Source organism: Centrocercus urophasianus, unplaced genomic scaffold (assembly GCF_019232065.1).
Source record: "Centrocercus urophasianus isolate 14NV4802_14NV808 unplaced genomic scaffold, USGS_Curo_1.0 seq_12, whole genome shotgun sequence".
Taxonomy (NCBI): Eukaryota; Metazoa; Chordata; class Aves; order Galliformes; family Phasianidae; genus Centrocercus; species Centrocercus urophasianus.
The window spans coordinates 66,751,927-66,779,804 of NW_024884364.1; the positions used below are offsets into that span (position 1 = coordinate 66,751,927).

Genomic DNA, 27,878 nt, shown 5'->3' on the forward strand with positions numbered 1-27,878 from the left:
TTCTAGTACTGGGGAGCTCCAACCTCAACTCAGCTCAAAACGAGGTGTGGATGTGGTCTCACAAGTGCTGATTAAAGGGAAAAGGCTATTTCACTGGGCCTGCTGGCTGCACTACTGATGTGTTTAGGATGAATTGTAGCTGAACTATGTGAACTTGTATTATATAATGTAATCTTCATAAAACAATGTTAGAATAGGATTATAATTAATTTGTGTGATCCTTTAAACTAGAGGTTAAGAAGTATGCTATCTACATGTTTCTTTGAATGTTAATCAATAAATAATCCCTTTTTAGTGAATTATTTTATTTGCTCTTTGGATTATTGATTCTAAGGAAAATATTGCTTCAATTATTCTTCCTATAACTCCACCAAGAACATAATTATCTATGGACATAGTGGCAATCGAAGTAAAATACAACACTGTTTGGAAGCCTATTAACATATGTTAAAGGTATTGTATATAAAACGTCTTTATTGAAGAGAAAATGTCTGTAAGTTATGGTCCTGATTTAAGTGCATTCAAAACTTTTAGGGAACACGGGATCAATTAATATATTGCTGTATGATTCTACTGAACTTTACCATCAATCAGTAATTCTGTAGAGCCTTTGGATTAGAAGTGCTAACAAACTTTTCAACATTGATTAATGCAAAATTTTGCTCCAGAGAGAAATCTAATTTATGGAAAAGATAGGCACTATCCACTTAATACTCAATTTATAACGGTATAAGTATAGCTGAGCTAAGATTTTTTAAAATGTTAAGTCATGTCTACTTAACACCTTCTGAGGACAAATCATAAATTTACATCCTCTTGTTCCCAAGGGGTTTAGAAAAGGTAGTTTCTGAAAATTCTAGACTTTTCTCTGTAAAAAGATTCTCTTTTCCCTGTGTGAAGTAAGTGACAAAATAAAGTGATGCATTCATCCAAGTGCTTTGTTACCTCAGAAGGGAAGTTAAACTGAAATGTTGCCATGGCGTTGTATCTTCTAGTGCTCATGTTTCTTCCTGAATAATTATTCTTGCTAATTGAGTCTATTTAAAATTTGGGCCACTTGTACCTTGTAAGTAATAGTTGTTGCTTGCCACTTTTGACCAGACAATTGATTCAGTCAGAGGACTTTATGAATTACGAAGGCACTGACCATACTGATATTTACTGATTATGCTGTTAGCTTCTAGTAGGTGTTTGTTATGCTGAAATGGCTCTTCTGGACCTATTGAAATGGGGATAAATGTGCAGTCAGATTATATTATGTGTATAGGCACTATCTGGGAAGAAAAGACTGCAGAGCCTATGACATGATACTAGCATAATAGTTTTTATATTATAGGCTATTGTTACTTCTCATAATTTTAAACAAATGCTAATAACATTTATACCCTAGAAACTCATCTCTGAAAAATGTAGTACAGGCTACAGTTTCTTACTGCCTGAGGTCTTCTAAAATATAAAATTCTAGGACCGTTTGTGCAATGTTGGCTGTCTACATTATATAAAATGTATGTATGAACATTAAAACCATCTTGTAATGACTTGTAAAGTTCTATGAGATGGAGAATTAGACCAAGTCTGTTTCTTACAGTATAATTTGACACTTGAATTCTAAATAATATTTTGAACTGAAGAATGTTGGCCTGTGTTACAACTCACTGTGAAATAATGTGAAATAGCTCAGAAAAAATAGTGTGCACACAGTATTAAACATATTTGAAATAGATCTGAAATTGAAGAATAACTTTCAAGAATACTATCTGATCTCCAACTGACATTAAAAGTTAGGTATTTATCACTGTCAAGTAAATTATTAAGTAGGTATAAAAGAAAATGTGGCACATAAATTAGTGGATTATCTGGATTACTCATGCCAATATTTCTGTAGGAATAGCATACGAAGCATGCTAGCAGGTGGCTACTTAACTGCAGTATGTCTTAAAAAGGCCAAATATTTCAGAAATTAAAAATTGTTATCTGATGTGGTATGTGGGAAAAGACTAGGAATTTAACAAAACCAGCTTACTGTGAATTTTAGTAATAGGATGTTTTGATTGAGGGAATTCACGTTTCTATTTTAATCACTGGTTTCAGCAGAATACAAACAGTAGGTATCACTATCACGAATGTAAAAAGTCTCCCAGTCCTTACACGATGTTCAATCTCATCATCCATTCATTTCACTGAAGAATTCTGACGTGTTTCAAGAGGTTACTTAATTTCGTTATATTTTTGATCCTCTCACAAAGAAGATGGAAATACATTAACTTAGGTCATCTTTCACAGCTATACTTAGATACATCTGCTCAGCAGATACGGGCTAAATCACAGTCCCCTGAAACAAAAATCCTGTGGTACTAAGCTGGCTGCATGGTGCTATGTAATATCAAAGATTTAGCAGAAGTCAGGGATATCTTTTATGACAGTACAGCAGGCAGTGATGGCTTTGTTATCAACCAGCCTCTAGAAGAATTCATTTTCTGTCAGGAAAGGCAGGGAGACTAACTTCTGATGGAAAGACTAAGCTTTTCTTTTCAACAGTGTGATACAAAATTAAGTCATACTTTCTAATAATCTGTCTTCTGAAAATCATATGAGCAAGGTAAGGATACCTTACTTTAAAGACATTGTTTTATAAGTTTTTACTTTCAGACTTTGTATTAGGAGAAGCAGTCCAAGTAAACTGCTTGCATTAGACACAATTGCCCTGGTAGCATTTAAAATAACCAATGAGAAAAATGTGCCAAAGTCCAAGGAGCTGCAGAAACTATGACTAGATTGCAAAAGAATTCACATCTATGTCTCAGCTGAAAATTCTGTCTTTAAAGAAGAAGAGATGAATGAAATTGGTTTTACCCTGTAAACATTCTGATTGCAACTTCTAATCATGGTCACGATGGTATTACACCTAGATCATGTGAAATGGAGGCATGGTTCATCTTATTGCTCTGATACCAAAGCAACTCTCTCAAATAAAAGGTGTGAGTATTCCCTCCCCTATCTGTTAGAAAAAGTCTAGTTGACCCTTATTTTGGTATTATTATGGCAAAAATTAGAAATGTCTTTTATGGGATTTAATAGAAATATTTTTCTTTCCATATGTCAGCTAACAAAGGAAATTACAGGAAATCAGAGGTAATAGCCTTGACATTTCTACTGTTGTTAAATCAGCTACATTCACAGCAAACTTTTGTACAAACTAAAGGAGATGTGACTGGAAGTGTTGGACTTTCTTCAGTAGCACAAATTGTTATTCAGTGACTTCAGTATTCCTCCAAGTCTGAAGTCATACAGGAGCTGAAATAAAGCTTAATCTGCCCCCAGCCCCCATCACAGACAGACTAGGAGCTGTTTCTATTAAATACTGCTGGCCTGGTTCCTTCATTACCTGAAATCAATGGCTTTCAGCATGTCAGGTCTTACTGGGCAGTGTTAGTGCTATACAGGCAACCCATTATCATCACCGTTTTTCTGACAGGTGCTTTGGTTGCTGTAGCTGCTATCTGTGTGCTCTGGGTGAGAAAGGTGAGGACAGAGCTGGCTGAAGGCTTGTCTGAGCAGCATGAACTTGCTGCTATGCTCAGTTCTCCGCAGCTAAATGGGGCTGTGCTCCTACAATACAGGCAGCTGGAGGTGGAGCAGGAACTTCTGCCTTGTGATGACTACTCTGGTTGCAATCATTTAATTAGTCTCTGACATGCTTTCTAGTTGCATATTGCCTCCTTTTTTTTCAGTCATTTTTTGCTTGCATTAAATACGTTTTTGCTTCTTAGTTTTAGGATTTAAAATAGAAACAGTTTTAGTAGAACTCATCTGAACTAAGTTGTGGGTCTGTAGTTGTCTGTAATTAGCTGTTTACATTGTGTCTAATAGAAGCTCTTCCAAAAGTTAGTTCAGCTGGCCTGTCTGTTGATCATAAGGGAAGCTTCAAGTAACGAGTCTGGGCGATATCACTTAATTTTTAGGCATCTTGCAATGAGTGGTTAAACTAATTCATTAGAGTTTTTGTTTTTTTTAATTGATCACTCCAGAAAATATACCTGTAGCTGGTTGCCAGCTTAGTTTTTAACTGTGGCATTAGCTCAGTTGTGCTTAAATGATTTTGTTCCATAATAATCCTCATCTAGAAGTTCATCTTGACTCATAGATTAACAAATTGTTGTTTAACTTACTGCAAATATTTTTTTTTTTAGCCTTCTTTTTAGTATTTTTATCATTAAGCATTCTACCTTCAGCTAATGAGAGTGGAGAAATTACAAAATCAGTCTAGTCCTTCTGATGAGTCATTGGTGATACAAATTTATTTTCAGTGAAACCCTGTCAGATCATTCAGTAGCTTTCAGCAACTTGATCAGGTCAGTTTGTCCTGTGCTACACTCAATACAGAAGATGGAAATTCCAAAATGCCTGCACTCTCTGGCTTTAGATAAGCTGGTTACTCTGCGGCATTAAATTAATTAAGGATTGGGAAGTTGTTTTCGAAGGTCAGGTGGGAGAACAGAATATGTGGCTCCTGTTCTCCCATGTCAGTGTGCACAGATGGCTTGTGGTGCCTGGTGGTCCGTACTCAGCTGGGTGTGCAAGTCACAGACGGGATTGAGATCCTCAACATGGAAGGCAGGAAAGTAGCCAGCAGAATCAGTGGTGGGGATTAGAAAATTTTAACATTCTGTGATTGAAGATAGTGTAATGCTGTGGAGGGAAAGAAAATAGAGAATATTACTTGCCACTGGTAACAAAAATGCTCATGAAGAAAACATGAAGCAAAGTTCCATTAACTTTAATTTTGAGTTTTGATTATGCCTACGGATTATGAAGTGAAAATTATTTGTCCTTACAATAAATTATTTTACATATCTATATGAAGGATTAGAATTCTGTCCTTTGTATAAGGCTACTAGAATTCTAAATATTTAGTGCAGGTCTCGTGCCATTCTACACTGGGAGAATGTATTTTACAGCAAATTGTCTTAAAACTTAAATACTGGAATATTCAGTTAAACATCTGTGGCAGCTATGATCAATAGGCTTCAAATTTCATAACAGTATTGATATTCATTACTAAATAAGCCTTTCAGTCCTATGTTTGTTGCAATTCTGCTAAGCACATATCCATTGCAAGGACATTGCTTTCCAGCCTATTGGGATCCTGTTGCTAGCCGAATGCTCTGATGCTGTTTTCAATCATAGGAAATTTAAAAAATTAAAACTGATTATCACGAGAAAAACACATAGGAAATTGCCCACAGCATGCTGTTAGTTCATTGTTACTGCCTGGGGGCAGGGTAGAGCCTGCTGCACTAAAATACACACACCTGTCTCTATGGTTACTTGCTCCCGGTTTTGATGGAGTGTTTATTGCAGGGAAGTAATGACTCATATTACACAGTGGGGCTTTTTGCACAATTTTTACCTTTGATTACGAGAAAATAAAAAGCATTTAAAATTACTTACTAAGCTTACATAGGCAGTATTTCAAAAATAAAAATAATTTCTCTAACCAGTCAGTGGGTCATAGAAGTTTTTTGTTGGAAATTATTTTGGGGGCATGGATAAACATGTCCAGTGTATTTAGTGAATTGCTGTGGAGAGCATTATTTAACCTTGAAGCTGATAAGAAAAAAAATATTTCTTTCATAATGTATTTTTAAAATACTTTTTTAATATATAGCCTGATGAGATGAATGAAATTTTTCAGTGATGTTACATAAATAAGAGGCATTACTTATATGAAAAGATCATCAGGAAGAAAAATTATAATGGCATCCAAATCTCTCTGCAAGTGAATAAGAACATTTTTGTGAAGCAGTATTTTCCTGAAAAAAAAAAAAAAGGACAAAAATTATGTGGGTTTTTTAAGGTAGTAACCTCAAGGAAAATATGTTTTGTGTATTGTGTTCACCATCACTGAGAGTTTTTAAAATATTGCTTTCTTATGGCTGCACTATTTCCATAAGCTTTTCCTGGTCTTTGTAGAATAAAATGGCTTCATCAGCTTTTAGTAATGCTAATTAACAAATGATAAAACCCTCCTTCTGAAAAAGGCGTCTTCCTTATGTACTCCATCTTTCATCACTGTGGCTGTTTTCTGTTGAAGGAGAGCTGCGAGTGATGGTTGTAGATGTGAGTTTGCCTATCAAATCTCCCAGTTCAAATCTCTCAGCTGTATCTGATATTTCCAGGTTTGAGCTCTCAGCTTGAAACATCTGGATCCAAAGCAACCCATTGTATCTGGAGACCTGACAGTTTTGGGATGACAGATTCCTGCCCAAACAGCATGTCGCCTTCTCAAGGCATTAGAGTACCACCAAAAAAAGAGCAAACATTCATGCAGATGGAACTGGTTAACGAACTGGAGTCTACCCACAGGACTGGTGTCTTGAGGAGGTTATGCTAGCACAGCACAGTATTGATGATGATTCTGGGTTGGAAAACATCCATAGAGATTGTAGTAATCTGTTGAAAACAGGGCTTTCAATGTATTTATCCATTGTGCTATGAAGCTGTCTTGAGTATTTCCAAGAAGGGAGGTATTAGAAACCCAGGCAATAAAACTGGGCATCCTTTCCATTGTGTAGCTTTTCTCACAGTAAAGATTTTTTTTCTTGTGTACATCCTGGAAACAGTGCAGTTTCAGGTAGCATATTAATCCTGCTCCTGATTAGCCATTTTAAAAGTTGATGAACTGTTAAGATATCCAAGGGAGTTGTGTCAGCTAGGAAGACAATCCTTATGGCACTGAATACAGTTGGCTAATGAGCAGATGGAGGGGGAAATGAAATTCAGGCTGTCTGTGTGGTAACCCATGAAATCTCTCTGCAGGATGTGTTGTTGGCACCCATCTGCTGCGGAGCGGTGTCTGTAGAAAGCAGCTGTGTTACACACTGGTGGAACTTCCCACCCACACAGGTTCTGCAGGCATACCAGGTGCTGACAGGGAAATGTGAGTCCCCTGTTAACTACAGGAGAAGGCCATGCCTGGCAGCTCTCCACATTGAACTCTCCACATTATTTATGCTTCAGCTGAATCAAGATGCTGTATGCTGATGTTGCGGGTAAAAGAGGGGTGTTGAGGCATTCTGTTCTGTTTGTGAAAACAGTCATTCCTTTTGATGCTTTTGTACTTGAGGGGAGGAATGTTATGTTTTCATGCCTGTTAAACTTCAACAGTTCTGTTTTAAAATAAGTTTTTTAACTCATTTTGTGTTAGAGGATTTCTGGCAAGTCAAATGGACTTTGCTTGACTGTTTGAAAGTCTTGACTCTTAGTTCATTGAAGGGAATTCTTAAATTCCCTAAAACTATTCCCTTTTGTGGATTGCATAGGTCTTTCTCTGAACTGCCCAATTAAAATTCTATTTCTGATCTAGTTTTTTTTGTTTTCTGGGTAATTTTTGCTACTAGTTGCTACTAGTGGTAGCAACTGAGATGATGAATAATACAGATCAGAAGCCTCTGATTATAATATGAAAAGTCAAATACTTAATTTGATTAACTTCATTACATAAGTTGACAAAAATCAAGCATGTCTTTGGTCTGCACCTGAGATCGTCTTTTTATGAATGAAATATTCATGATAATTCCTAAAGTAAACTGAAAATTTCAGCAAATTCACTTTTTTTTCTTAATTTTATAATATGATAAAGTAATGGTGCTGTCGTCATTATTGCTGTTTTGTCATGGTGGATTACATTTGTGTATGTTGTCTGTAGCATGCATAGAATAACCCTCTAATTTAAACAAAAGCTATGTTTTGTTTTCTCATATTATGATTAGGGTAGCTTTGTTTTGTTTGCTGTAATATCGAGTTATTTTTTCCAAGGCTTCTCTAGTACAGAATACAAGATTAATGTAAATACTGCATTGTGTGTTATGACAAAGATAAATTAAACAATTTGTAACATGTTCCTTGGAAGCATTTGATGATGGAGCAGTTCAGTGCAGAACACAATTAGATACAAATTGAACTTGTGTAACTTGGTACAGTAATATTATACAACTATAACCATTCAGAGTTATGTTTCACAATTGTAATTCCACTGGCTCTTCCAGATGAACCGCTGTTATGTGAATGGATTTTAGAATGGATTTGAAAGAAATTCTAGCGCTCTGAATGAAGATTTTGAAGAAAAGAAGACACACAGAAATGACAAGTGTTGGCCCTGATCTTTTATTATTTCTTCCTTTCTCATGTACAGTATATATTTTATTTCAATTTGAATAGATGCTGTCACATCCGTAGAGGATTAAATTTGAAGTTGCCACCCATTATAGAAAGAGAGAAACCAACTAATGTTTGATACATGAATCAGATAGATAATTTTATCTGGGGACAGGGCAGGAGAATTCAGAATAGAATTCTTTGTTATGTGTGAGGACAGTTTTGGGAGTGTTCGAAAGTTTGGGTGCTAGCTTGGATTTGTCCATGTCATTCTTCTACTAAACAAACACATGAACTGCAGGTTTTTAAGGAAATGGGAGAAGTCTGGAGATTAGCCAGAAACATATGGGGTGTATGTGTAAGCGGGGTGGGAGTCAGATACCTTGTGTGTGTGTGTATTTTTATCTGCATTTGCAGGAGAGAGAGAGTTTGTACGAGATTCTCCCTTGAGATCTGTTTTTTCCTCTTTTCAATTCCCACTCCTTTCCCTAAAGTGTCTGATAAGGCCTTGGGGTGGAAGGGTGATCCTTCTGTTCTCAACTCAGTTGTGCTCTCTGTCTTAGCTCGTGCTTTTTGCATTATAGTGACAACAATGAAGGGGGAAAATGGCCCTTCTAAATTATCATTTCCCTCCATTCCTTCTTTTCCTTCTATTTACTCCTCTGTATTTATGCTGCTCCTAAAATGCCAGTAAATGTCAGTTTCCACCTGTTAATGCTTATTTGTAGTGCTACATGGAATAGCCCACATGAAGATATGAAAAATTTGCTCTGAGGTGTTGATGTGCTTAATTTATCACCACAACAGTCAGGATCCAGCAACCACGGCAGAGCAAGCTAGCTGGTTTTTTTCCAGGCTTGCCTAGGCATAGTATTTGTGCCCTCTTTCAGCTATCCTTTTTGAGGCTGGGTGAATTAGATCCACCTAACGACAGACCCAAGACTGCAGATCTGCTTTCTGGAACAGATGATGATAAATCTGATTACCATCAGAGCAAATGTCACATCACCTTTTCTATTTCACTTCCCTACAGAGGTACCTGGAAGAAGTGGGAGGAAAGAATTCAGAGAACAGGTTGTAGTAAAAAATGAGAGAGAAAAAGAAATTCCCAGAGGCATAGGGAGGTAGAAGAAGCTTTTCACTTGCAGTGATTTGTTGCTTATCCTGCAGCATTCCTGAGAAGCAAGGCAGAAATGACCTAGGTTGCAGACTGCACTATCATCCAGCTAAGCTGTGTGCTTTACCACTGAGTTACTGGAATTGCTTAACAAAATTAGCAGACAGAATCAATCTTTTAGCATACTGCCTTAATGCAATTCAGATGTTGATTTCATTTTGTCTTCAGCAAGGTTGATATCGAAATAAACTTGAATTAAAAGCCAGTAGTCTAACCAGCCTTCCCTTCTGGTAGACACTAGACTCCTCTCATGGCATGACTTCCTCAAGTGAGATATGGCTTCAGGCTGTGGTTCCATCTGTATTTTATACTGGCTCACATTTCTGATGAATTAGGTCTTTTTTGTGAGTGTAACTGCTCCTGAGGGTACATAATAATGTCAATTGCTGTTTTATCTGTAATGTACTGGCTGTGACTGAAAAAGTGTTATCATTCTGCATCTCAGTACTGTCATAGGGGTGTCAGTACACAAAGAAAATCAAAAATGAAGAAATGAGTAACGTTGTACTCTGTTATTGTACTGGTGATGGTATTAGAGAAAAAAGGGTGAGATAAGGAGAGTACAGGGAAGATATTTTGTTTTGGGCCTGTTTTCAAATATGCAAAGGAACAATAAGATGTTATGCTGAATTTGAGGTATTCTTTCTTAGTTATAGCTGTATTGCCATGGCAGGATTAACATGTTCTTTCAGGGCAGAGAATATTGCAATTAAGACTGTTATTGCTGTTCTTTTGGAATATCAAATTCCAGATTAATTCAGAGGAGCATCTCTAAGAGCGAAGCAGCCCTCTGATCCATTCCACATGGACTGTTTACCAAGAATGCCATTTCCTTTGTTTTGTACTAGTCTGGCAGTGGTGCTGGCCTGGAATAAATAAGTGCCGAGGGAGAAGATTAAAGGTCTATTAGGAGGAACTGTTTGGAGAGACCAGGAATGATGCTTGCAAAATAACGAATAGAGAGCTAATAAAGAAAAGATTGATCCATTTAGCTAAGCTATGTTGCAACTTTGACCTTTACATTTTTGTTGTTTTTTTTTTGTTTGTTTGTTTTGTTTTGTTTTGTTTTGTTTTTTAAGGACTAGCATTAACTGCACTGTCAGAAGAAAAGGATTTTGTTGTCTATATAAACCGTATGTCTGCTGGAGAAACTTCCTTTACTTGCTGTGTACATTTAAGAATTCAATGTCCACTGCAGACAATAGAGAGACAGCAACTTTAATAACTTTATGGGTTTTTGATTGAGCTTCAGCATGAGGTTTTAGTCTAGAGTACTAATCCTTCATCTTTTGTAAATGTTTAGACCACATTTCAAAAACTTATGAACCAGAATGTTAATGATATAGAACAGTGCATTCACAGTAAAATGCTAAACAACTTCATTAATAATTCTCAATTTCCAACAGACATGATGAAAAAAAGATGAGGTGTTAACAATTTACCGTGCTTTAACTGCTTTAGGTAAAGAAGTAACTGTATTTAACCACATGCATTTGTATTCCTTTCCACGTGTGAGAACAGAATGCTGTTCACTTAATGAGCATTTGAACCCAGAGCTTTGTTAAAAGTTGGGATAGAGTGAATGAAACTCACTGCTCAGTGCTATCAATATGTGAATATTAGTGTGTGTTAAATCTGAATTAGATTTTTTGTGGAAAGTAAGTAGCACTAGAAGTCAGTATCCAGGTTCATATTAAAAAGAACATTCTGTTTTTCATATTAAACAGGACGCGATTCTGTCTTACAAATTCCTTCAACCCCCATACACTGTATATACACTTTTAAAGACTCTCCACCATGCCCACTGCCAGCCATCAGCATGTGTGAAAACAATTTAGCCAAGATGTGCAAAGCAGACAGGTCCAGCAACTCCCCAGAATGAGTGGTCTCTGTGAATGTAATCCAGGTGCCCAGTGAACCCCTCCCCTTACTGGAAGGATGTGCTGATGTGGAGAAGCAGTGTGAGTGAGAAAGCTGAAAGGGGTCATGACATCCTCTTCTGTAAGGAAAAGGATCAGAGCTGATGCAATCATGCCATGTGTATTGTGGAGAGTAAAAGCAATTTCTAAAAAAAGATTTAGCTTTTTGTGAGTACTTGTGAGATAATTCAGAGGAAAGTGAATACAGGAACTCCTGCACAAGCTCATGCTCAAATCTGTATAGCATGACTCAGGGAAAACTTCTTAGTTAGAGAAACGGTGCTGAGGAGATGAAAGGTGAGTTTTTCAGCTAGAGAAAGACCAATCATCATCATTGTTCATAGGTACAATTGAAGGCTGCCTGTTGAAATGCCCCTGGAGATTTGTTTAGTGAGTGGGAACAGGGATAAGTGGTGTCTGCTTCATAATTACTGAGCATAACAGCTGAAACAACTGTCCTGCCTTGAATGAAGATTTTCTTAGCTCAGACTTTACTATGGAACCAAGTCTACTTTCTTCAGAAGGGACAGGTTAAAATTATGATGCAGAGGTTCTTATTTGGTTCTTGATTTGGAAATTTCCTGATTTGCAGTCCTTGTTCAGGAGCGGTTCAGGTTGGATATCAGGAAAAGGTTCTTCATCAGAGAGTGGTCAGGCCCTGGAACAGGCTCCCCTGGGTAGTGGTCATGACATTGAGCTTGCTGAAGTCCAATGAGCCTTGGAGACATACAGTGTGATAGTTGCGTGGTCCTATGTGGAGCAAGGAGTTGTACTCAATGATCTGTATGGGTCCCTTCCAACCTGGGATATTATATGTTCCCATGATACTATGATTCTCATAGTTAGTAGCTTGAGGACTTAAAGATGATTATGAGTTAGAAAATATCCTGACTGAAAAAGAGTGTTAAGGTTCTCTGCCCTTTATTTTTAATTTGAAAATCACTTACTGCATTACCCTTATGTTCTTCTTTTGTTTGCTTCTGCCCTAAATAATTTGTGCAACTGAAATAAAACTTCAAAAAACCCACAAATATTTTATCTCTATTTACACAATACATCTTGCTGTCACCTTCTGCAAGGAATGATAAATCATTTCTAGGATAGTGTATGACATTGAAAATATTATATTAAAACAAAACTACTTGTCTGTGCTTTTTGAATTGATGAAAATGCTGAGTCATTTAAAAACAAGTACTGAAATAGCTATCACTGGGACAGGAAACAGTGCATATCAAGCCAGGAATCACATTTCTGTCAAAATTCAGTCCAGTAATGTCTTCAAGATTTCTGAGAACTGACAATTATTTTCATTCATGTCTGTGACAAGTGGATGAATAACACTGTAACTGAAAGAACACTTAAACAGAAAAAAAGGAACCAGAGGATGTATAAGGCAGAGGAGGGTACACTCAATCTGTTGTGAGAAAGTTCATTTGGAAAGGGATAATTTTTATGTACCCTACCAATATCTCTGCACACATTTTTGTTCCAAGATAGCATAAAACTGGGTCATCCACATTTCTTAGGTCTAGTTTTTTCTGGTCTTTATTTTGGCACGCTGCATCTATCTACATGCATTTGATCTCCAACTTCTTCTGTGTTCCATGAGCTACCACAGAATTCTGTAACCTTCAGATATAATCTCCTTAATGATTTGTTTTGTTGTTTTTTTTTTTCCCCCGTACAATGGTTGAAATAAAGTATGAGTCATTAGCAGTGTTCTGTTGTATTATGTTGTGGAGGGTGTGTATTTCGTGTCTTTGGGAATGGCATGGAATGTGGGGATACTTAACTGTGCAAACTGGAGCATTAATGGCGTGCAATATGGAAGGAACTGAGTTTTGCTGCAGCCCTCTCTGTGCTGCCTTTTAGGAGTGGTCTCTGGATTCGACCATTGCCAAACCTGAGCTAAAGTATTATTTTAGAGAGCTAGTTGAAAAAAGTCTAAAACAGAGCCTGTGAACAGATAGGAAAGCATACGCGTGACCAAGGATACAATGCTCAGTTTTCTTTCCTAAATCTCTTTTAATCAGTATTGCAGAAGCATACTCTGAATACCTTGTGCTAAACAATCAGTGGAAGTGCCAGTAATATAGAAGTTTCACCATACAGACTATTATCAAAGCTTAAAAAAGAACTGTGAGTTTGAGATGATAAGGAGTTGCTCAGGAAGGGTCTGAAACAACTGGAAAGCCTATGTTGTGTCAAGATGCAAGTATCATACTATGGTCAGAACAGTGTTCATTTTTGTGTGTATGCTTTTTTCAATTACATCAAGGTATAAATAACAGGCCTCTTAAGAAGTTCTTTTTGACTCAAGCTGAGGAGAAGTGCTGTACAAGAAAAAAACTACCAGAGACAGCTTCTTTTTTCCAACTACATTTGTTTAGGATATTACTAAATTCTGACAATCAAACAACAACCTCTTAGCTTTTCTTTCTGTCTTATAGGGGGATAGCTCCTATGTAAAGGATCGTTGGTGTGTGTTTGACGGATTCATGGTCTTTTGTCTTTGGGTGTCCCTGGTTTTACAGGTAAGTATTCCACTTACTTTTTCAATAAATTGTTCCTTAATCATGAAAAATACATGGCATAAACAAGTAATTATGAGTTCTGGAAGTATAATTCTACATGGATCAAGCTGCATAGGATTTTCTACATGGATCAAGATGCACTTTGCGGCATATCTATGGTAGAAAATTTAGTTTATCTGTTAGTATTTATCCTGTTTATTTTTTTGTCATCTAAAAGTTAGATATTAATCTGAAGCTTGTAACTGTAAACTGTCTGCATAGTGAAAAGGAGAGAGTGGCAACTACAGAGACCCATTTGTCCCTTACTCTTTCTGACAGTTGTGCTGATCTCCTTCCATTGTGCTTAGAAAGATACAATGGTGGCTAGCTTAGGCAACAAAAGGGAGACTGGTTAGCATGGTAAACATTTACCATGATCTTGGCAAACTGATAGGGTAAGTGGAGGGGTTTCATGTAACATGGGCCACATGTAACAAAACCTTTTACAGAATGGAAGAAAAAGCCCAGTGGAAAAAAATTAGTAGTAAAAACAATTGGAAAAAATGTGAGAAATTTTCATAGGGTAATGAACCTGGACATATTGCAAGAAAGTCATAAACTGTTAAGGTACAGCTGAAGTTGTGTCCCAGTTGGTAGACGTTAACCTTAGCTATTTTTTGGAGTAAGAACAAATCGAAGACTGTGAGGCTGGGCCTGTAATGATACAAGTTCCATTGCAATTGACATTCGGCAAAATGTATCCACTTTTGAAAAGTTAAAGATAGACATTGCCATTTTCTGCTTCGTGTACACAGAAGGCATAGGTATACTATGGACACGTATAGAATGAAAATTGGTCATTACAAATACACAACAGAGATAGCTCAGCCTATGCATTGTCAGGTTCTGCCTCCATTTTCTTAATACTTTTAGCAAATATTAAATTAAGCAGTAACTCTTAGAGTGAGAAATGAAGGTAAAGACAAGACATTTTTACTGATTCATTACTCTAAAGGAGATGCTCCTTCTGGAGGCACTCCTAACTTGTCAAAATGTTGAGGAAATGGTTCCCTGTCTTGAAGCTTGACTGAGATATCTGTGTCCTAACTAGAATATATGCAGTTCATGCTTCTGGAGTTAAAAGAAGAATTTGTAAGCATATTGGAATATGCAAGGCAATCTGGATGAATCTACTTTTATATAATAGTAAAAGCCTTAGTGGTGTGCATCGTTAACAGATAACTAACTTTCATATTGGAAAGTGTAAATCATTCACTTCTAACAAAGGAGAGATAGGACTAGCACACATGCATGTAACTAACACAAACTTATATGCTGTTCTTGAGTTCTTTGTGAAAGAAGCATTATGAACGTAGGCAGAGTATATTGAGTGTATTTTCGAATTTTCATTCTTGTAACTCAGAAATGGGTTAAAGATTTTACTAATATGTTTCTTTTCAAAAACATGTTTAAAGTGAACCATAAAATGAATCAACAGAAGACTGAACATGAAAATTAAAATGAAAATCATGTATGGTTTTCAGTTCTAAACATTTACATAGATACCAAGAAGAACAGGACAGGTTTATCAAGGCAAAATATATATTATTTTTTTTTTGTAGGTGTTTGAAATTGCTGAAATAGTTGATCAGATGTCACCTTGGGGCATGTTGCGGATTCCACGACCACTCATCATGATTCGAGCATTCCGGATATATTTTCGTTTTGAGCTACCAAGAACTAGGATAACAAATATCTTAAAGTAAGTAAGGTGGTTATCTAAAGAACAACAGACTTAGAAGACTGAATATGCAGCTGAGAGAATGATGCTTAATGTATATAGTCTTCCTGAGTTTTATTTCTGGCCAAAAAAAAGGAATTACCAAGTTTTCTATAAAATAATAATACCAAATATTTAGATAAATCATAATGCATTTTGCTAATAATTTTAGCTAGTGATTTTCAACCACTGGAACAAATTCTCTTTGATTAATATGACAGCACAGTAATAAGGTTGTAATGTTATGTCTGCAAGAGTTTCGGTATACATATACAGAAACATGCAAGCATGCACACAAATATATTCTATACAATTTGTAATAGTGAAAGTCATAGTAATGTGAAAGGGTTCTCTTATTTATTAGATATAAGCTTTTCTTCATCATCTCATCTGTGTATAATTAATTAGATACCATTTTACAAAAGCTAATTTCCACATTTTATTTACTTTTATTCTCCCTTCTGTATATTGTTTTACGTTAGAGGTTTAGAAAAATTGTGGCTCAATTTTCTAGCTCTGGCACATAGCAAGAGATCAGTTTTTCAGGGCAAATTTTCTGTGAGATGAAATGCCGCTCTCTGTGTGAGCTTATTTCCTAATCTATAGTTTTTCAGAGCATGTTGCCTGTGCATTCATTCTGCTGTTCCTTTCTTTTGCCAGGCGTTCTGGAGAGCAAATCTGGAGCGTTTCAATTTTCCTTCTCTTCTTTCTTCTCCTGTATGGAATCCTGGGCGTGCAGATGTTTGGAACTTTTACATACCATTGTGTGACCGATGACACGCAGCCAGGGTGAGTTGACCTGGGCAGGTGTAATGTGGGACTGTTCATCAGTGAATATATATTATTTCAGTTAGCATAAATGGATGTAAAATAATATTAAAATAAATTCCCCAGGATAAATTTGGGATACAAAAATGTTATGAATTACAAGAAAAATGCAAAGTTTAAAGATTACAAATTAAGGCATTGAGTGGCAGGCTGTTTGCTAGGGGGTGTGTGGGGATGCGTGTGGCTAGAGTGTGAGAGAGAGCAGATCAGGGGAGGCTCTAGGATGAGCATTGCTGCCTGTGGCTGAGTCAAATCACTAATGTTTTTCATCAGCTCTCGCTGTTCTCCTATCTTTTCCCAGAATGTATGTGTATGGGTCAAGACCTAAAGTAACGAGCAAAACTGTCCACAGAATCTCACCCTCTTTATAGAATGGCATGTCACTGAGACCTGATAGTTAGATGCAAAGCTGAAAAGCCTTTCTACACACCCTTTGGATTATACAATTATTATACTCTTCTCATGGTCAAGTATACATCACATTTTTGATTCAGTACATACTTAAGATTAATTTGAAGCACAGTGTAGCCTTTTCTTGTTGGGATAACCCATAACATTACACTTCTACAAGTGTATCTTGGATATATGCTTGGCCACCATTTTGGGTTTCTATTGAATCTGTATTTTTGTTGGTGGTGGTGGTTCTTCTGTTTCTTTGGATAGGGAAATGTTAGCTCTGGAGTTGAAGCTTTGCTTTGGTCAAAATAGAATCTTTTTATTTCTCTATTGAATTTTTCAAAACATAAATAGAATAGACACTGTAAGACAAGCAAAGCACTGCTTAATTTGCTAATGTGATGAATAAAAAGTCAAACTACTGCAAAATGGCATGTTAAAGATTTTTCTAAAATAGGGTCTATAAGCTATGAAATATAAAATGAGATTATTAAAAGCAGCAGATCAAAAAAGGTTACAGAATTACTTCAGAATATTAGACATTGCATGGTGTTTTGTTAAATGAAAGAGGTGATTGAATTTTGGATATTTTCTTATTTATTTAATCAATATTATAGTATGTGGCTGTTCTTCACCTAGGTAGTGAATGAGATATGATAGCTTTATAGCACAGAATTTTTATTTTCCCACAGACAAGGAGGAAAAAAAATCTTTGTAAAAAATTTATTTTCAATATTGTAATCTATGTTTTGCCTATGTAGTTTAGGAAAGCAGGAAATGGGATAGGTATCACAGGGAAGATTGGGCATTATGTAATTACTTACAATCAGTGGCTGTAGTCTCTCCTGGAATTCAGCTGAAAAAGATACAGTGGGACATTACAAGGTGTGTTTTCAATCTAGATTAATGAATATATAATTTTAAGGTTGCCTATAAAAAAAAATCTCCAATTTCCTTTGCGTGTAGTGGGGTGCCCTCTAAATGCTGCATTATTGAAAAAAAAAAAAAAAAAGTGGGAAAGTGTTTATGGTTCAATTTTAGGTTGTTGAAAAGCTGAATTATGGGGAAAGGCTAAAAGGGTCAAATATCCAGTACATAAAATAAAAATAAAAAACTTGTCTTATGTATGTTTAACTTGGAAAAGTCAAGTATACAGACTTAAGGAAATTTGAGACTTGGGGCTGAATATCAGTCCTTAATCAGTATCATCAAGCCTGTATTTTTTTAGCTGTTCGATCCAATTTAATTTTTGAATATCTGAGACAGTAATCTTCTGAAAGTCATTGAATAACTTCTCCCTTATGCAAACCTGACTTGTAACTTTAAATGAGGTTGTGTGTGAGGACTACACTTATGTTGCAAACCTCTTTTTCCTTACAAGTGCTGCCTCATTTACTTTGACAAATGAAGGTGCCCACACAATAAAAAATAGATGTATTTTTTCCTCTTTGTCCTCTGAGCTTGTGCCTTACTTGTGACATACTCCTCATTCTTTCCCTGAAAATACTGATTTCTTTTTCTTATAATGTTCATCATTATACCTTGAGAACACTTACATGTATCTGACTGTTTTTTTCATTTCTGAGGAATGCAGAGCAGCACCACTGGGTGAAATTATTCGGTCCTCTCCTTGCACAGGTCATGGCTGACCCTACCAGAGCTGCCTGCAGAGTTTGTAATAACTAACTTGGTTTGGGAAAATAGAAATAAAGAATCAAGTAACAGTCATACTTCCAAAGAGGACAAGTTGGAGGCAGACACTTGTCCAGATTGTAGTTAAGAAAGAAGGCAGCATGCACCTTGAATCAAGGAGAGTTTGCTAGCTGTGATGTAGTAGAGCATGTAAGCCTAGACAAATCTGGCATCTGTTTCTCTACTTTATAATCAGGTTTCAACATACTTTCCAAACTGGAGTCTGTCTGTCTCTTTGTATCTCTACCTGAGGTAGTTCTGTTCCAGGCCATGGAGAGTGGCTAATGTTGACTGAACTTGGCATTAAATAACTTAAGAGACTAAAGTGCATCTTGTAATGAGCCACAGCTGTAATACTCAGTATTCTGAAAACCAGATCCAAGACTTCTAAGACAGTCTTAGCAAATGAAAAGCACACAGTTTGTGGCCACCTTTGAGTACTTCAATTTGGGGTGATTTACTTTTTACTAAGTAGAATTCTATGACAAAAAGCAAGGACAAAATCTTATTATGGAGATCAAGACTAAACTATTTCAGAAATTACTTTTAGTAACTCTACTGCCTTCTGAATTATTATTATAAAGGAGGTAAGTGTCTTATGAAAATGACATCTTAAAATCTTGATATTCTCCCCTATTTGAAAGGCCGTGGCAGCCACATCAGACACTCATTACCTCTTTGACTGCTGCAAGTACTTCTTTCCGTACTTTTGACACCCACACTCCCTGACCTCCTGTCTCTCCACCTCCTTAGTGATTTTCTAATGTTAACTCAGGCAAACTGAAATACTGGAATGAGCTAACTGTGGTCTGAGTTTTTCATTCCATCTTATTCCATCTGTGAAATCAGCAAAATCTGACTTCCTTCTAAAGGCTTAAAAGTTGTGTTTTTGTTGTTGTTTATAACTCTTTTTTTTTTTTCCTCTCATTTGCAAAATCTTTTTTTTATTATTTTGTCAGACTTCCTTTTCCCCATGGGGAACACTGCTTCTTCCCAGGCAATTTTCCTGTGATTATTACTTATCTTTTCAAAACTCTGCTGTCATACCTTTTTCCTTAAGATTTCTCTGACTACTATAACTTTTTTTTTTCTTTTCAGTGTCAGTAAGTGGTATGCTGCACGGACTTCCTCATTACAGATCTTTATTTGCTTAAGAGACATACGGCATGGTTGTAATGTAATGTATTTATAGACAACTATCTAAATTAGTGAATACTTTATAAACAGCTTGATACATTTTTTTGTCATTTCTGAAATTAATTTCTAAGAAGTGAACAATATGAGGAAAGTAGGCTGTGCTCCCACATCTCCTTTGATTGATTCTTGGGCACCTCCAGTATACAAAAGTTACTTCCACCAGGACACAAGCAAATTTTTTTTCTCTTGTGAGAGAGGTTTATATATCTTCATGCACATGCTACTGAGTGCTTTGGTTGTTGGTTGTTTTTTTTTTTCCTTTAATTTTACTAAGAAATGTTTGGCTACATGCAATTTCTTTTACACAGCAGAATTAAATTATATGTATTCCACAGCAGAAAATTTTACTTCTGTAGCTTCTTTCGAGATTTCCCTCAGCCAAAGGGAGGTTAACATGGCTAAAGGCCATAAAATATCATAATTGCCTAATTCTGTATACTCACTCTTTAAGGTCCTTTGTTTATGCTTTCAGTAGAGTGTAGACTGACTGTTTCTGTCTGCCTTGTCACCATGGCAGTCAATTTAAAATCCTTCTTGGGAAATTTTCTTGCTCTTTACTTTAAGTAATAACTGCCTTGGAAAACGTGAGAAAAACAATTAGCAAGCAACAGAAAGATCTAGGAATTGTTGGCCATCTTTCATTCTATCTATGGATAGGTCCCTTAAAATGTCAGCAAATAGATTCAGAGTTGCTAGGGCTGAAAGCTAACCACAATACCTAATAAGGGAAATAAATACAATTAAAAAGAACAAAAGGGATTTGAGATAGTAAGTATGAGTAATCGGGTTTCGGAGTAAGGAAGAAATCCAAGGCCAACTTTGAAGAACCAATATAACAAGACTTCTTTAAGAGGATGGATTAATTCATTGATGCCAGTTAAGAAAAAAGCACTGCTTTATTTTGTTTGGAGTTAATTCAGAATCTCTGCAATGGTGATATGTCTCTCATATTTCCTTGGGGAAAAGAAAAATGGAAGAAATCCTGCTTTTTCCAGGCCAGATGCTATTTAGAACCTATCCAAAATCAAGAAAAATACAGCATCAGATTAAAAAAGAAGTAATTCTATCCAGATGGAATCTTATAAAAGAGTGGAAAAAGGTGATAAGGTGACAGCCCTTATAGAAACCCAAGGGGAGCAGTCTTCATCCTCATTTGCAGAGTATACATAATTTCTGAGTATAAATCCTGATTTTCTCTGGAACTGTTAGAAGCACAGTTATCCAAAGCAGTTGGATGTTGATTTCTTTCACATAGGCTTCCCAGTGCTTCTTATTGTCCAGCTCTACTTTGAGTAAGGAGACATTTTAACAAATTTCTAAGAAGGAGAACTAAGTAGCCTCAGCTCTCATTGGCTCAGTAGTGGCACATGCTTACCCATGTTAAATTTGAAGAGATTCTGTTTATACAGTTTTGGTTCCAGTGGAGACATTGCATTTCTGCTCAGTCTCTCCACCTTCATGGGATTCCTCTCCTGTGGTTGATAAGTAGTCCTTTGCTGTAAAGTGGAGCAGATTTTGTATAATATTGTGAAATTGACTGACTGTATATGTGAGTCACATATAGACACAGCTCTTCTTTGCAATAGGAAAAGTTCTGTGTGTATCTGCAAGGTTTTTCCCTTGAATTGCCATGCGGATTTAGAGCGTAGAGATTACTGAACTTTCCACAGGAAACCTGTAGGCTAAAAGGGAACTTAATGACAATTTTATAGTATTTGGCGTGGCTACAAAGTGGATGGAGACTCTCTTCACAAAGAAACACATGGAGGGAACAAAGGGCAATGAGTACAGGGTACACCAGAAGAGGCTTCTTGAGACAACAAAGAAATATTTTACAGCAAGTACAGTCAAACACAGGGTCACAATGAAACACAGTGGAGCCCTTATAGTTAGAGCTTCTAGATATGCAGCTGAAAAGGGCAATAGATAATCTCATCTAGGCTTACTTGGACCATATTTTGAGGTCCCTTCCAACCTAGTCTATGGTTCTATGATTTATATTTCAAGAGGAAGCCAGACAAGCAAATGTAGAAGTCTGTGGATATACTGATATTCAGAGGTTAGATGGCAGTTATCATTGAATGGTACATCTATCTTGGCCTGGAAGTGCTGTGAAGAAGGGTCACTTCTGAGTATCCAAGCAGTTATAGGAGATAGTAAGGAAATGTTCTTAAAGAGACTCCAGATCTCGTTCTGTGAGCAAACTATCCCACATGTTTTGAAAACCAATTAACTGTATCATTTTCAGTTTTTTACTGTTTTCTGAAAGCTGAATATGAATTGAATCTTGTGTCAACAATTTGGATTACTGAAGTTATGGGGGTCTGGAAATAGTCGTCCTGAGATACATATGAGCAAACTGAAGTTATCACAGCTATTTTATTATTTCTAAGAATCTGGGGATCATGACTGAGGAATTGGAAGACAGAAGAGCAGCAGAAGTTTAAAAAGGAAGAAAAGATAAGAGACAGAGCAAGACAGGCCAGGGAATTTCATTTTATTTAGTTGGAATATCAGTAGGTTTACCTTTTATAACTGAAAGAATTCTGTAGTAAATAAGGAAACAAAAATTTGTAAGCAGCTGGAAGGTAACAGGGAAATGAGAAATAGCTAACACTGATTTGCCGAGAATAAACTGTGTCAAACCAGATAATTCTCATCTGTGACAGGGTAACAGATGTGAATTGACAAGAATGTCATACATCTTTATTTTAGGAATGTTTTTTAACAGTCTCATAGGACAATTTTTTAAGCTGACAGGTGAAACATTTAAAGTGAAAATAATCATAGAATAGGTGGAAGATGTCTTGGAAACCATTCTCGGTGAGTTCATATTAATGGCTCACTGTCACAACGGAAGGAATTGTCAAATGGGGGTTAACATAAGCCCGTTTTGTGCTAGTTGGAATTATCATTAATATCCTGGATGATGACAAATAGAGTATACTTAAAGCAATGAAGATGACATGCAGCTGGGAGAGACTGCAGACATATTGGAAGACAAGGTTAAAATGAAAATGATCTTGAGAAATTTTGAAGACATGGTCAAATTGGATATTAGGAAATTTTCATCTTGAAAAGAGTGATGAGACATTAGAATATGCTGAACAGGGAAGTGGTAGAGTCACCATGCCTGTAGGTCTTCAAGATACATGTAGATGTGGTACTGAGGGACAAGGTTAGCGGGCATGGTGGGGATGGGTTGACTGTTGGACAGGATGATCTTCGTGGTCTTTTCTAATCTTAATGATTCTATAAAAATACTAAATGAAAGTCAACGGGGACAGCATACAGTGTTTGGGAAAAATGGTGAATACAGCGTTGTGAGGTGACTGTGTAGGAGGTAGTCCTTCAGAAAGTGATTTGAATGCATAGTTAAGGAACAGAGATCAATAGAATTGTGCTTTGTAAAAAATTATAAGTTATAGTATCAGACTATGTAAGAATTGTTTGAAGAGAGTCTAAATGTGGTTGCCTTGGGAAAACCAAAAGTAATCTGGGACAGGGATATATGTATATCATGTTATGTTGAAGTTTCGTATCCAGCCTTATATTTCTACAATTTTCTGTGATTTTTTGATGTAAAAAAGTTGAATATCCTTATCCTCAGAATCCTAAGTGCTATTTGTCTTTGCTACAACTCTTTTAAAGGGGATTACATTGAAAGCTGGAAGAATTGGATGCAGGAGTGGAGCAATTGTGTGTTAGGGCAGAAGTGAGAGAATGGCTTGCTGCATCTATCTGTTTTCACTCTCTTTGTGTATAACTAAGCTTGGAGGTGGGATGTGAGTGCTCTTGGATATTCTTTTGATTTTTCATTATACTCAATGAACCATGTTGTTTGCCATTCACACAAGTACACTACATTCCTTTTTCTTTTTGTTTTGCAGCACTTAAAATACTGATCTGCCTGTCCCTGCTGTAGCAGGCTCTGCTGGGCTCACAGAAGCCTAATTTGCCCAACTCTCATCACAGTTTAGCAATTTACCATCCATCCAGTCCCTTCTATCTCCATGTCTGCATCACTTTCCTCCCCTAGCTTGCCTCAAACGGGTGGCTTAATGGAGTTAAGTCCAGCTGGCAACCCATTTCAAGTGGTGTCCCCCAGGGGTCAGTACTGGGGTCCATCTTGTTTAATATCTTTATTGATGACCTAGATGAGGGGATTGAGTGCACCCTCAGTAAGTTTGCAGATGACACCAAGCTGGGAGGCGGTGTTGATCTGCCTGGGGGTAGGGCGGCCCTTCAGAGGGATCTAGATAAGCTGGATCACTGGGCTGAGGTGAATGGGATGAGGATCAACAAGGCCAAGTGCCACGTCCTGCACTTTGGCCACAACAACCCCATGCAGCGTTATAGGCTTGGAGACAAGTGGCTGGATGAGTGTGAAGAGGAAAGGGACCTGGGGGTGTTGGTTGGTGCTCTGCTGAACATAAGCCAACAGTGTGCCCAGGGGGCCAAGAAAGCCAATGGCATCCTGGCCTGAATTAGAAATAGTGTGGCCAGCAGGAGCAGGGAGGTGATCATCTCCCTGTACTCAGAACGTTGAGTACTGTGTTCAGTTTTCGGCCCGTCATACAAAAAAGACATGAAGGCCCTGGAAGGTGTCCAGAGAACGGCAACAAAATTGGTGAGGGGTCTGAAGCACAAATCCCTTGAGGAGCAGCTGAGGGAGCTGGGATTTTTTAGTCTGGAGGAGGGTCAGGAGAGACTGCATTTGCACTCTACAACTTCCTGAATGAAGGTTGCAGTGAGGAGGAGCTTGGCCTCTTCTCCCAGGCACGGAACAGGACCCAGGGAAATGGCCACAAGTTGTACCAGAGAAAGTTTAGGTTGGACTGTCAATGGTTTACGGGCTGGTTCAGCCCGGTTCCGTGACCAGCGGGGTGGATTTTGCAAAATCTGCACCTCCAGAAAAAAGTTAACAGGGAACCCCCAAATAATTAAAAACAGCGGCAATGATCTGAGGAGAAACAAAGTAATTTACTAAATATAGCATCGGAATGCAAGGTAACACACCATAATACAATATAATCAGATTTGAAGTTAATAAATCAAATATAACAAGAGAGAGAATGTCCGAAAGGTGGATAGGCCTCACCACAACGCAGAGGTGAGATGCACAGTCCAGTTGAGCAGCAGGGAGACGGGAGGAGAGCCGACAAAAAAGAGCGGATGAGAAAGAGCCCATCAGGTGACCTTGCCAGGAGTTGTATCTCCTCTCTGTGACCGCAGAGTCCCCTGGGGGATGTAGTTCTTCTTCTCTTCTGGGCAGGTACCCAGGACTTGAGCATTAACAGTTAAACTCCCAGTGTCCCACATGATGTTGTGATGTGGAATACTGAAAACCAAAAATCACCAAACCGTGACATAGACATGAGGAAAAAGTCTTTCTTTCAAAGAGTGATCAGACTTTGGAATGGCTGCCCAGGGAGGTGGTGGAGTCGCCGTCCCTGGCAGTGTTCAAGAGGCGTCTGGATGAGGAGCTATGAGATATCATTTAGTTTGTGGTAGCAATGGTAAAGAGAAGTTGGTTGGACTAGATGATCTTACTGTTCCATTCCAACCACTTTCTGCCTGACAGGTTAATGAGAAGCTGGTAGAAGCTACTTCAGCTAGTAGTTGCAGAAAAAGCTTTGGTTATAGACTGTCAACATTCAGTTTTCTTTCTTGATCTAGATAAAGCTTGTATGCTTGAAGGGTAGACCAGCTTAGGTTTTAACACTTGAATTTCTTGGACTCTCAGAAGCATTGCAGATTCCATATTCTTCAAAATATTTGGCTTTACTGGGAGTCTGCAACCACATATTTCCCTGATACTATTCTCTGTCAGTGAAGCACTCCCAGCAGCTAAAGCAGTGATCCAGTTTGTCCTGTAATACTTCCTGTCAGCCTGGCAATGTTAAAACCAAGAGATCACACTGTTTTATCCTGGTAGAATGTCCAATTCCATCATCAAATGCCTAATAGTGTCCATTTGGAGTTAGCAGACCAGTGCTGAAGTTTGTTCTTGGATGCTCAGTGCTAGCAGCCTTCTTCTTTTGCTGTGCCAAGACTCCCAGCTCTTTGCCCCTTCAGATGGCACATTAGTCACAGAACTGTGTAGGTACATTTGGTGAAGGCATCCTGTGTGTATTATTCACACCTCACAAGAAAAACTGTAGGAAGGAATTTGTGTTGCTTATAGTTAAGATTTGGAGTCATTTGGCAGTATTGTTTAGTGATGTTGACAATTACCCTGTCTGATGGCTAAGGAGGAAGCTCCCAGGGGTAACGATCTGGAGCTAGGTAATTCTACAAATGCTGCCTTGCTGCAGGTATAGAATCACAAAATTTTGGGGGTTGGAAGGGACCTTAAAGACCATCTAGTTCCAACCCCTCTGCTATAGTCAGGGTCACCTACCCCTAAACCAGGTTCCTCAAAGCCCCATCCAGCCTGGCCTTGAATGCCTACAGGGATGGGGCATCCACAACCTCTTTGGAAAGCCTGTTCCAATGTCTCTGCATTCTTCCTCAAAATTTCTTCCTCATATCTAGTCTAAATCTATCCTCTTCCAATTTAGAGCCATTTCTGCTTGTCCTGTCACTGCAAGCTCTTACAAAATGTCCCTTCCCAACTTTTCTGTAGACCCCCTTCAGGTACTGGAAGGCCATTCGCTATAATGTCCCCTCAAAGCCTTTTCTTCTTCAAGCTGAAGAGCACCAACCCTCTCAGCTTGTTACCATAGGGAAAGGTGCTCCAGCCCTCTAATAATCTTTATGGCCCTCCTCTGGATCCTCACCAACAGCTCCATGTCCTTATTGTGTTGGGGGACCCAGAACTGGATACAGTACTCCAGGAGGGGTCTCGCAAGAGCAGAGGAGCAGAATCACCTCTCTGGACCTGCTGATCACGCTTCTCTTGATGCAGCCCAGGATACAGTTGGCCTTCTGGGGTGCAAGCACACATTGCTGGCTCGTATTGAGTCTTTCATCAACTGGCACCCCCACATCTTTCTCTTCAGAGCTGTTCTCAAGCCATTCTCTTCCTAACCTGCATTTGTGCTTGGGGATTGTCCTAACCCAGGTTCAGGACTTTTCACTTGGCCTTGTGGAACTTCATGAGGTGGGCATGGGTTCACTTTTCACTTCTAGCCTATCCAGGTCCATCTGGATCCCTTCCCTCTAGCATGTCAAGTGCTCTATTTAGCTTGTTGTCGTCTTCAAACTTGCTGAGGGTGCACTTCATCCTACTGTCCATGTTGCCTACAAATCCGTAAAATAGCACTAGTCCCAACATCCATCCCTGAGGAATGCCACTCATCACCAGCCTCCACTTGGTCACTGAGCCATTGTATGCAACTCTCTGAGAGCGACCATCCAGCACGTTCCTTATCCAGTGAGTGATCCATCCATCAAATCCTTTTTTCTCCAGTTTGACAAGCAGAACAGTGTCAAACCTTTTGCACAAGTCCAAGTAGATGACATTAGTTGCTCATGTGGCTCTGCTGCAATGAGTGACAGGTCATAGTGCTTGTGAGCTTTGATGCACAAAAATCACAAAAATTAAATTTAGGCATACAATTTTTATATTCTACGTGTCTTTCCCCTGTATCTGGGAAACAGCTAATAAGAAGATATTTAACCCAGGTAAGTTTGATATGCAAACTTAGGGTTTTTTAAGTGGTTCTGAAAGTATTTTAAAGTAAAAATAGACCTAGTCTCCATCTTAGATTTTTTCATACATTCCAATCGATGCCCTTGCAATTTAAAAGAGTTCTGAGTTGTTTTTACTTTTTTTTTACTTTCTCTGTGGAAGGACTTCATTGAATTTTAATTTATACTGTAGATAACATATAATTTAATGATACTCCTTGGTGAAATGGAGATTTATGCAAGCTAGCTAGATTTGTTTTTGGCTCTTCCTTTCTGTTTCCAGTGTTTTAGTACTAATAGTAAGTCTTCATTGTTGTATGAATTTCATTCATTCATTTTGTTTTAGTTCTTAAGTCTTACATTAGCATACATATCTTGCAACTGCTATTAGACTCAGCTCCCTCCTGAATGATTGTAGCAGTCACAAAAACGAGCTGCCGTAGAGCTATTATGCTGGATGACATTTGATAGAATTTCAGTGTAGTACTGTTCATGCTTACTGTTTGAAGAACAATTCCACATTGGAACACTTGTATTTTCTTTTCTGAGCTTTGCTTTATCATGGCTGGCTGATCATTCCAACA

The 27,878-nt window shown here is 37.8% G+C and overlaps 1 protein-coding gene across 1 annotated transcript in view; it reads left to right on the forward strand.

Moving 5' to 3' along the window:
* Nucleotides 1–27,878, forward strand: part of NALCN (sodium leak channel, non-selective) — a 215,303-nt gene that overhangs the window by 14,922 nt on the left and 172,503 nt on the right. Inside the window, exons 4-6 of the mRNA XM_042810179.1 lie at nt 13,704–13,787; nt 15,389–15,528; nt 16,207–16,335. Coding sequence (XP_042666113.1) covers nt 13,704–13,787; nt 15,389–15,528; nt 16,207–16,335 — 353 coding nt within the window. The remainder of the gene's footprint in view (nt 1–13,703; nt 13,788–15,388; nt 15,529–16,206; nt 16,336–27,878) is intronic.